Here is a 12,467-nt window from a genome sequence, read left to right as displayed (position 1 = left end):
GGCCACGAAACCAAAGACTATGTTCACTACGCCAGTCAACTCTCTTTTCATTACTCATGTACTCTGTCTGCCTCTCACTCTTTCACATGGTTGAACAGACTTAGATAAACAAACATTGAGAGAGACTGGTCTTTAAAGTTGTCTTGTCTGGGTTAAAATGTACAGTTTTCCCACTAGCACATTATTGGGGGCTGCAAAAAATCTTCCTAGCATTTATCGACTTATCAATTACATTGTTGAATATTCAAGAACCCCTTTTCTACGAATCAATGATGAAAAAAATCTAAAGCCATATTTTATACTTAGATGGACAACTGTGTCAAGCAATGCACTATAGACACATGAATTTAAATGTATTAAATCGATGCACCACTACAGAGTATGGCATGCAATAGCTGCACTGTGCCATGCCAATCTATTTCCGTTGCATATGTAGTGGAAGATTCCTGAGCAGACCTGTGCTGGCTGCCTTGGCCCTGCTTGTGACCAGAGCTGGCTCAAAGGTGTCACGGTGGAGATTCAAGCAGTGGTGGAAAATGTACCCACATTAAAAGTATCAATACTGCAATGTAGAAATACTGTGGTACAAGTAAAAGCGAGGAATTAAAATTTACTTGAGTAAAAGTACAAGAGTATTGGTAGGAAAATTTACTTAAATTAGATGCAATGCAAATGAAAGACATATACTGTGTATCCCTATTCCCTGACATAATTTTATAGCTAAACGGACAGAATTCTATTTTATTTGAATGATGAAACCCAGCTGCCATTAATAGTTGGAAATGGAAATTGCGGAAATTGTGGAAATTGCGGAAATGGAAATTGCGGAAATGGTGGAAATGGAAATTGCGGATATTGCGGAAATGCAGAAATGGAAATTGCGGAAATGGTAATTGCGGAAATTGCGGAAATGGTGGAAATGGAAATTGCGGAAATTGCGGAAATGGTAATTGCGGAAATTGCTCTTCACTTATAGCTATCTATTTTCAGGTAGATTGTTTTATTTTACTCAGTCAGCCATATCACTACTCATTTTTTTTCATGAAAAAGGTCATAGCTGGGTAATCTATTTTCAGGCAAATTGTGTTTATTGTATTTTATTTTACTCAGCCATAACAATTTATTTTCTGTTAACCAACTTGCTGGCTGGCAGGCAGGCAGACAGCTACTCATAGACAGGCAGACAGACAGACAGCTACTCATGGAGAATTGGACAGGCAGGCAGTCAGACAGCTACTCATAGACAGGCAGACAGACAGCTACTCATGGAGAATTGGACAGGCAGGCAGACAGCTACTCATGGACAATTGGACAGGCAGGAAGGCAGACAGCTACTCATAGACAGACAGACAGCTACTCATGGACAATTGGACAGGCAGGAAGGCAGACAGCTACTCATAGACAGACAGACAGCTACTCATAGACAATTGGGCAGGCAGGCAGACAGCTACTCATAGACAGACAGACAGTAAGACAGCTACTCATTGACAGACAGACAAATAACTACTCATGGACAGACAGACAGACAGGCAGGCAGGCAGGCAAAGAGCTACTCATGTTATGTTATTATGCTATTATAACAGCTACTCATGTTATGTGCAATAATTTGTGCAGTTATGGAAACAGCTCTTTGTGTTTATGCAAGAAAATGTAACACATTTATTTATTTACATATTGTGTGCATGCACATTGTACTTTGATACATTTTGCGAAAATAAAGCAATTGAAAGAGAGAAGTTATCAAGTATCATTAATGTCGTAATTTTATCTACTGGCCCCTGGCCCCTTGCCATTTTTGTAATGTGGCCCACAGGTAAATCTATTTGAGTATCCCTGTTGTAGATTGTCTATTTTCAAATGGACGAAATGTATACAGAGCTGAAGTGGTTAATATAACATTTGGATCTGAGATGTAGTGAAGTAGAAGTAAAAGTACCTCAAATTTGTACTTAAGTACCAACTATGTGTTGATGAATTTGTCTCAGTATGCTTAAAGACATCATCCCTACCGTCCCTATGGGGCGAAAATGTGGTGAAAAAGAAAAATACAAGCTTGTAGAGTTGTAGACGACTTATTTTTGGGGAAAGTATTTGGTGTAGAGGGAAAAAAGAGGCGGCCTGCCGCCTAATATAGACCCTTGGGGTAGCCCCTCTTGGAACCTTCCGTAAAGTGCGTCCCTACGTTCCTGCCTCTGATCTGCTCAGTCTCAGCTAGCCACTCTCGGTGCGGGAGGCGGTACAATGGGAAGTAAATAAAGAAGTCAAGAAAGTGAGGAAGAGAGAAGCCAAAACGGTCAAACAAAGTACTTAACGGCATCTGTGCCAAATTAAATTTCGCTCACGTTTCGTTGTCTCCTATAGCCGCTTTATGCATCTTTTGAAACATCTCTCCACCACCACCAGGCCGCAGCACGGCCTGAACGGAGGGTATGTATCTGTCTACCATAGCGCGTGGAAGAAATGCACAGGGACCCTACGTAAAGCGATCGTCCAAATTTCAGAAAAGCTTTACGGAGGGTCCCGAGAGGGGCTAACCCTTGGGGGACTGTGGTCAATGAAGTAAATAGGATTTAAGTGGTTAAGACAGAACAAGAATGAAAATTATAGCTACAAGCAGCAATGGGAGGTTTCAAGCTTGCCATACAATCGAAATGATTTAGCCTCAGAGAACAACAATTTAGTATATTTCCTAAATGTAGTTTACAATTAAATGGTTTCCGGTTGATTACTGACTGCCATGTAGAATGTTGAATGGAGTTTTGTTTTTACCAACTGATTTATCAAAACAAGTGCTATCCATAGGGAATATCACCACCATTACATTTTGGCCAGTTCAAACATGGGGTGAGCTCAACAAGCCGATTGTCCAATCACAATCACGAGTTCTAATCTAAAATGTCACAGGCCATGGACGCTGGGAATAACTAACCACATTTTACATTGTGTAATAAATGGCCCAATAGCATGCGTAACCATTTTCAGGAGATTCACTCAATTATTTTTACTTTATTTACCTGCATAGATACAACTTTCACTGGAAATTGGACTTGTTCGAATCTGCTTCATTTGCATCCGTGCATGTGCTCATGTTTGGGAGTGAAACACACATTCGTGGCGTGTTCCTGTGATATGGATACACGGTTGGGAGCACGTGTTCTGACCGAGGGGTCAACAGCATAACACGCCACACGTTGTGTAGTGAACTCATCCTACACATACAGTATATAAGTAAAGAACTGATATGAGAGAGAGAGAGAGAGAGAGAGAGAGAGAGACGCGAGAGAGAGAATCCTATTGCACGGGGCTTGGAGGTGGTTGACAACAGCTTTAGCAGCAGATGATGTGAGGCGGCGTGTTAATTTACTTTGCCCTTGGCTTGGCTCTTGGGTGACACATGGCGACTAGGTGTGAATGTACCCTAACAGAACGTTTACTGTACATCCTCTCTCTGTCGTGCGCTCCCATGTGAGGGATCACTAGCACGTAACAACTCACTGACACATATCTGATAGAGAATAAGAAAAATAAATACATAATTGACGTTTTCTTGTGTAGATGTTTGGTTGACAATTAACTTTATTTCTGTATTTTAGGAAAACATTAGTTATGTTATGACATATATTTAACATGAAAACTGTGATTCAGGGGTTAAGGGAAAAGTAATTAAGACCCGTTCAATGAAAACAAACTCGGCACCCACAGCGGAATGTTTTGAAATCGAAAAGCGTAACCACATTTCTGGAAAACGTTCCCTCGGCTCCAAGATCCCCTACAGGCTGAAAAGAACATCTCATTACAACCCGCAACATGCTCCCACACATCCAGAATACATGCATTGCAAGAGTGTGTACAAAGTGCACGTAAGCTTGTGCGGGTGGAACGTGTGGCATTCAGATGCCGAGGTCTGGTACGAGTCTCTGGGTGGCAAACAGGAGCTGGGGGATGTCTGTAGGCCTCAGGAGCCGGGTGGACAGAACCAGCACCTGGAACACAGCAGACAAGGCCTCGGTTAGCTCAGATGGATTTTGGGGAGGTCCCCAGATGATAGTAAAGTGTCAATTTAAGGCCTTTTAAATACCTATTTTGTTTTTAAAATAAACATTACTGCATCAAATGTTATCAACAAACTATATTACAAAAACTGTGATGTGTGAAAAAATAAAGAAATAAATTGGTGACATTGGTGTTTCACTAAAAACAGGATATCATAGGTGAAGATCCGCTATAACACGCCTGCTGTTGCACCAGGCTGGCTAATACTGCCTGACTGCAGTTGAATGAGAGCTACAGCTACGTACCAATGTTGTGTAGTGAACGGCTCTCAGATGATCAATTGTTGGGGGTTCGATCATTGTAGAGCTAAATATTCTGTGACTACTTAAGGTAAGGAAATGTGAAAAAAAATAAAGTTGTATGGATTGAAAGGTTTAGTTACGTATAGGGCTTCCCGGTCTAAATGGGTCACCTATTTTCAACCTATCTTCATATAATTGGTCCTCACTAATGCTAATTATCATATGGTACTGTACCATTTTGGTCCACTACTCCAGGGGTTCCCAACCACCGATGCCGGTCCGCAGGACATGTACCACTGGTACGCGAGAAGCTGGCCGGGAATTCCAAGTTTTCCCGAGCCGTGAATCTATAATCTTGTGTCACCAGTACAAAGTAATTTTCTGATATACAGACATAACCTTTTTTTTATCATCCAATTTAAGACAATGATATAACATTATGTAGTGATATATTAATATATATCTGGCAGTCATTGACTGCCAGTCAGCTTCTGTGTTTTGGTACGATTGATGCACGACTACCGCATGATTTAAATAAAATTAACCTGCCTAACAATGATGTCACTGGTATGTAGAGACGTGTTTAGAGTAGTGAGTAGATTTTGAGGACCTTTAAGGACATGATCCAGCCATACAACGTACTTAACACAGTGACAGGACCTCTGTTGTCTGTTCCTTCTTTCCCTAAAACACCATGGCAAACGCTCCAAGATTCTTTTCCCTCCTGGCTACCAAGCAACACACACACGTCACACGTGTCATAACTGCAGACTCACTCCATGTTCCACCGCAGTCTGAAAAAACTCATCAGACTCCACCTCAATCCTTAGCACTCCTTATTTCCATGTATCACTTCTTGTCGACTATTTTTTATACATTCTAGTAATTATATGCAGATGTACCGGTATGTTGGTACCTGTCGTTCACATCCTATGTATTATTTAGTTATACACATACTGTTTCCTTAAGTTTCCACAAATGCTTAGTACAGAATGTTGTTTAGAGGTAGACAAATGCTACTGTAGGGTTTGATGTTTAGCTGGCATTACAATTATAGCATAATAACATTTGCTAAATTTGTTTTTACATGCCATTAACTTTGCAAGTTGCTCTGGATAATAGGAGTGTCTTCTAAAAGCCTAAGGTTCAGACAACCTGCGTCCAATCCGTCCATACAAAAAAAAGAGTGAAAACCTCTGCTCTGTGACCAGCAGCTCCATGGGTCACACACACAAGCACAAAACCCAAATATACTTGTGCGTTGAGGTCAGGGTGTGTGTGTGTGTGTGTGTGTGTGTGTGTGTGTGTGTGTGCGTGTGTGTGTTTGCCTGGGCAGTTAATTATACAGCCCTCTCTCTTTCTTGTGCATTTCTGATTACAGATGGCAAGCTTTGAACTCAGCCAAGTCTTTCATTCTCCCTAGCCTCAATCTCTCCGTGTCTTTTATTAACACAACAGATTATACAGTTCTCTCTTTCCCTCTTGCGCACGCACACACACACACACACACACACACACACACACACACACACACACACACACACACACACACACACACACACACACACACACACACACACACACACACACACACACACACACACACACACACACACACACACACTGCATGAGACGCTAAACACAGTCGCAGCATCATATGTATGTATAATTACTGTGAATGTGCATTAATCAGAGGACAAGTTCACCCGTCAGTAAACACAGCTGTGTAACTGCTACCATCTTGATCTCGTTTACTGTGGCAAATGAGTTTCTCTATAATGGGATTTGATTCATATTATGTACTAGTGGTTCTCAAACGTTTTAATTTGAAGGACCCTCATAACTCTCGACACTGTACAAATGGACCCATAAGGGTCTCGGTGCTCAGTCAGTCTCATACAGTTGGCCACTGAGCAGCTCCACTGGAGCAGGTTGGGGGTTCAGTGCCTTGCTCAAGGGCACTTTAGCAGTGTTGGGGAGGGGTAAGTGGTGGCCATTAACTTCCCCACCTGGGGGATCGAACTGGAAACATTTTATTTTAAATAAAATATAATTAAATGCACATATGATAATGGGTCAAATTGATCTCTATATTTATGATTCAGCAACCCAATCGGATTTAATTTCTAATCAAAAACCTTTTGGGGACAGGGACTTTAACAAATGGACCGGCAAGAGCCCATTTGTTATAGACACATAACGGTCAATTGGTTCCATTTACCCTCTGTGAGTGACAGACCCCTAAGGGTCCACCTGTTTCCTAGTTATCCATCATAGCTGGAGATCAGACCAGCTGGAACTCCCCAGGGGTCCGGGGATCAGGGACTTAAACTACAGTGGATGGGATTCGTATGTTAAACTCAAATTATACACCATCGCACAACGGTGTTGCTTGTCGAACAAAGAACATTTCTTCACGATGCATTGTTACAGACTACAGTAGCTTGAAATCTGTTGTTGCAGCAAGACAATTAATTTGACATAACTCACAAGAAAAGAAAGAAACATCATGAGGTCAAACATTCACAGTTGCATTGAGTGTCAGACTTTGATTGATTAGTTAATTAATGCATTGATTGATTTGTGATGTATCCAATCACTCACCTGGGTCCCTGGTTTGTGGGTGGAAACAATCTCTTTGATCATTCGCAGTTCCGAAGGTGTGACTCCGCCCACCAGGAAGAGGAAGAGCAAGGGGTGGTCACTGGGGTGTGGTCGGCTCACCTGAAGGGAAGATGGAGCGTTGTGAAGGCTGCATACGATGCAAAATATCAAGTTATGGTTAACAATAAATGTATTGTTTTATTAGGGGCTGTGTACACTGAGATGGTTTTTTGCAAGATGCTCTCTTTTCTTTTTGCCAGGTGCTTAAGCGCTTGGACTACATTTGCACACACCACTACTGGCAATCGTAAAGACGACCATAGTGGACACTTTTTCATAATTGGCTGTCTTTAGGCTGCCTTTAGCCAATGGGAGTTACAAAATAAAAGTTACCCTTTCCAACCACACACAGACGCTCACCTAAAAACTCTTCTAAACACCCGAGTAGGAAATATTGGAACTCTCAGCTAGCTAAAAACCACACCACACATGATAAAATAAACAAAAATAAACACTCATCGCGCAGCTGTGATTTTCAAAAACGCAGCGTGCCCACTGACTAAAGTCACCGTTCACACGGAGTGTGGTTTAAATCTCTGATAAAAAAACATCCACAAAGTAGCTTTACTTCACTTTGCCTTTGCTCGTCTTTAGTATTCACATATTCTATGAATCATGCATAAGATTGATGCTATAGTATAGATTAGAACACTGGAAGAGAATGCACACCAAACAGCGACTCAGTTTTTCGCATACCAGATGGCCCCACGGCACACCCACCCGCCTCCCTGTTCCTCTGCCCCCCGCACCCACCTCCGAGGTGGATAGTCTGGTGACACTGATGCGAGGTTACTCCAGCACCATACTGTAACAGAAGTGACCGTGTGAGTTTAGCTCTCTGACAATGACTCACAGTGTACTTCCCAGTATTTATTTAAAAACATCCGGAATGGAAGCCATTGGATTTATTTCTGTATGATCTAGAAACCAAGCATGAAGAAGCAGGAGAGGGAGTCGGTCAGCCCACTCGTATGCATCGCTACATCTGGGACCCGGGAGACGGCCTCAAAGGAGACCATCTACCACATCGTCACTGGACCCTGCTGAACGCCTACGCACTGGCGTAGCGCAAGTCATCTATGAAGAAGTGAGGCTTGGCGGGGACACACAGTGTAGCATGGGAGTGCGGGGAGCTCCAGCAGACTTCTGAACACAAATTACCACCTGTCCCCTGTATAGACCACCTCCGGAGGCCGGCCTCTTTGATGTGGGACCAGAGACGAGGGCATGGCTACACAACACTAAGCTGGACATGATGACTCTGAGAGAAGAATAATGTGTTGGATATGTAATGCAACACAATGCGATTTCTGTTGCCGTTATTTATTTTGTCAAAGTTATAATATCATTGGTCTTAACATTGGTTAAAAAACTGATTTGACAAGTCCAGATGAAAATCTTTATAAAAAAACATATACATTTCTTGATTACATGACCAATGGTAATGGAAATATCAGCCAGAGAAGCAGTACATTTCAAGGTGGGTTTATCACAAACTATGTATTAAAAACATAGTGAGATAACATGGTAATGATTTCAAAATCTATAAAAAAGTAAAACTATGGCCTGGGCCGCTGGCCTAGCGAGTCCCGATCCTGACAACCTTTGCAGCGTGTCACTCCCCATCTCTCTCTCCCCTACTACTTTATTCTATTTGTTTTAGCGGTCTAACATTTCTTCTTTCTTCATAATAATAATAGACTTTTACATTTTAACATATGGAAACGGCCTTAAATGGTGCAGAGAAAGCAGGTAGGGATGTAGCTCTGGTCCATGAGTAAGGCTATGGACCAGAGCTACATCTCTACCTGCTTTCTCTGCACCATTTAATCCAACCTGACTTTGAATCCGTACCACAACCATGAGAAGTCAGCTAGGCCATTTGTGCTAATAATAGTCTCACGTAGCCATTAAACTATTCCACAATCTCTGAATGCTAGAGTCTGGAACTAAACCTCCTAAAATCCGATTAACGGAAGCTGTCATTTACATTCACGAAAATATATATGATTATTAGGATAAATGTGCGCAACTCTAAAGATGAAACTTCACATCTGCTCTCTCCCTTCATCATCAAAAGAGCTTCCATGTCCCAGAGTGTATGACCGGAAGCATTTGAAAATTGTGGAAGGCAACAGTCTGGCAATTATGCGAGTCTACGGCGACTCTAAGCTAATACTAATATGTAGATGACACGATGATTGTTCAAGCACAGCAACCTACGATGGGTTTGAAGGTCAAAGGCTTCAATAAACGCTCTGTGTGCTTATTAAGAAGCGTTCTCTGGACATGATATCAAAAGCACTCCTCTGGTCAAAAACTATTTCTGAGGACACAGCCCCATATATTTTGTTGACTGGGGTCCCCTATAGGTGTATTTCCCTCCTTTAGACCAAATCTCTTCACTGAAAATAGCCGCTCACAGCTTGTACTAGTTCACAACCGTGAGCTCGTAGCTATTTTTGCTGCTTGTTCGCCTATTATTATGACATTCCCAGAATAGGGATGCTAGGGTTCACGCGGTTACACAGCTCCAAAGGACATCAGAACAGTGCATCTGAATCCTTGTGATGTTATAGTGACATGAGCCAGCTGCTGTCAAGCAGGGCTATACTTCATGTGGGCTCCGTTCTACTATATGGTCTGTTTGTGTTTCCTCTCTGTGTGCGAGAAGAGCCAGGGCTCTGCTGGAGGCCTGTGGTGGACAAATTACCAACCCCACAACTTGAGTCAAAGTATAGATACTCATGGTCAAATAAAGTACATGCTTAAAAAGCAAAACAAAAGTATAAAAAGTGCTCCTCAGAGCACAGCTCTCCACCAGGTCAGGTAGGTTATTGTGGGCGGAATTCGCCAATCAGGATGGAATACGGAAAATCGGACAGATGTGCCTTTATCATTTGACTATAGACATAAAGTGTACCGATTTGTATGATGCATGGATAACATTTGTAGGAGTAATATAATAATAATAAAAATTGTTTAGCTAAAATGTGCCTTCTGGTGGTGCTATAACAGGACAATGTGAAAAGGGTGACATTTCTTCCTCTTCTCTACACTATTGAGAATGTGATTGTAAAGTTTCACGGCAATGGGACAATGCATTCATTCATGATTTGAGGCATTTTGTTCAAAACGGACTAATCCTGCTAATTTTAGATGTCAACCTTAGCCAATCAGGATGGAATATGAAAAATCAGACAAATCTGTCTTGATCACATGACTATAGAGATAATGTGTAAGCATTTGCGTGATGTTTGGACAAAATCTGTAGGGGCAGAGCTAGGTTCTGCTCTGCTATCCATAGTGTGTGGACATTTCTTTTTAATATCAATGCTAAGAAATTCCAGAAATGTCAATAAAATATAAATAATAGTTGTGAGCTTGTAGATCTGCTATTTTATATATTTGAAGTAGGGCTTCTAGTGTATAGTGGAGTCAAAAGTACAGATGCAGATGTCTCTTTGCTGCAGCTTGGACACAAATGTATTTCATTACTGTTCACCCCAGGAGCTCAGCCAGGCCTCTGCTGGAGGCCTGTGGCAGCGGACAGAGTCTCCCCTGGCCTCGGCGCACTGCAGAGAACCTGACTCATAACAGACACGTGGAGGTAGGCATGGAGGTAGACATGTGCGCGCACACGAAGGCAGAAATACACAGGCTCGTGCACCAACACAACACAGACAAATACACATAAATGGCCACAAACACTCAGAAAGGCACGCGCGCACACAACACCTGCACGAGCGCCGTTGCAACAAACGTTTTAAGCAAACGGTATGAGTCAGTCAGCACGGGTGTGTGTGTTACGGTGTACCCGCTGTGTTCGATTGGCTGCTAGGATTATAATGGCTGCATAGAGTGCGTGCTATTGGCTGCGGGCGGCGGCGGCCTGGCCACAACTGTAGGCCTGTGAATGCCAAGCAAGCAATCAGAGCCGCAGGGGGGAGGATCGAGGAACCAAGGCAAGAGCATGGCCATACACGTGAACCCTTACACACTGCATGAGCAGCCGATGTGTGCCCCAGGCATCTCCAACATGTGTTCCACTGTGTGTGAGGGAGACACTGGACAGAGCAAGTGCCTCTTTGGACTTTTTCCGTTTGAGACAGCGTTTAAGGTGGATGCCATTTGTGTTTTTATTTTATTTATATCTCGTTTCTTAGATAGGCTTTTATTTATAAAAAAAAAAAAAAATGATCCCACAATTTTGTAACCCATTTTTCACCCCTTTATGTTGCACTACAAGTGGCCGAGGGGGAACGGTATTTCATATTCATTACGTATATATATAAGTAGTCTACATAGGGAAAATGACAAATAAATTAATTTAATAAATTAAATAAATGATGTACAGTATTGTATGTATGATGGGCAAAAAAATTGATTCACTCAAATATCGCGATTTTGTATGTCACGATATTTAAAGTCTTTTGTAAAGTTCCGAATCAATGTTTTTTTATTTCTTTTTATCTGGTAATAACATGGCTCTTACACTTGGGTTCATGTGTTTAAAGGACCATACCAAGCAGTGATCTGTAATGGGTGCCAGGGGTGGTCTTTTACATGAGACCCACTTCAACGACGTTAGAAATCATATTTTGTCATGTTTTACAAATTGCAGCATTTAACACACATTCCATCTTGGGTATAATATGGTTATATTCATGTAGAAACTGTATCTGAAAGAAATAAACACAATTCCAAATCTGACAACATTAATATTTGCAAAGTATTAGGCAAACATCAGTACAAAGTATATGCAAACAGAACAGTAGATAAAGTAAATTAAATAGCACTAATATAATTAAAGTAAAATAAAATAAGTAAATTAAATACTTTGTGGTACACTCAGTGAGGTAAATAGTGTATGGTGCACAGCTCAATTAAAAGTATATCATTGTTGCGAATGCAGTAAGCACTTACTATGAGACCTAGCAGATCATGTCTGTCTGTGTGTCTGTCTGTCTGTGTGTGTGTGTCTGTCCCGCTATACGTCCAAATATGGAGTGTGTTGCATCAGCAATCACTCAGCTCCATATATGGGCACAAAAGGGGCCAGGTCCACATATACAGTAACAGCGGGACAGACACACAGACAGACAGACGGACAGACAGACATGATCTGCAGGGTCTCAGCTGCGTTCGCTTCCCGCGTTTGCGCGTCTTACTGGTCATATACTAGGCCTATAACAACAGCATACGACAAGAACTGCTGCTCACACGAGTTTGTGTTAGATGTGATGTGTGTCCGCTCGGAGGCTACCATAGGCTACCATAGGGTACCAGTCCACCCCTCCGTTCCGGAGCAATGGCCGTTTTTAGCCAAACAACTCGTAGGGGTTGGCGCAGGTTAAGGGGTCCGTAAGAACACTCAGACTCAGATGTCTTCTTCTTCTTTCGTGTATCATCAGATGGCCAACTCAGTGTCATGCAGCCATGCCCTCGTCTCCGTCCAGTGGTTTGCAAAATGAACTCCGGACAGACAGCCTTATTTTGAGCCACGCC

At 42.1% G+C, this 12,467-nt stretch overlaps 1 protein-coding gene across 1 annotated transcript in view; it reads right to left on the bottom strand.

Moving 5' to 3' along the window:
- Positions 1-3,011: 3,011 nt before the first annotated feature.
- The window catches only part of scfd2 (sec1 family domain containing 2), a 158,309-nt gene continuing 148,853 nt past the window's right edge, over positions 3,012-12,467 (bottom strand). The window contains exons 8-9 of the mRNA XM_080769409.1: positions 6,900-7,019; positions 3,012-3,983 (exon numbers count right to left, since the gene is read on the bottom strand). Coding sequence (XP_080625535.1) covers positions 3,891-3,983; positions 6,900-7,019 — 213 coding nt within the window. The 3' untranslated portion in view covers positions 3,012-3,890. The remainder of the gene's footprint in view (positions 3,984-6,899; positions 7,020-12,467) is intronic.

This window comes from Protomyctophum bolini (genome assembly GCF_963924005.1).
Source record: "Protomyctophum bolini genome assembly, chromosome: 8".
Classification (NCBI taxonomy): domain Eukaryota; kingdom Metazoa; phylum Chordata; class Actinopteri; order Myctophiformes; family Myctophidae; genus Protomyctophum; species Protomyctophum bolini.
This window is presented reverse-complemented; position numbering and strand designations above follow the sequence as displayed.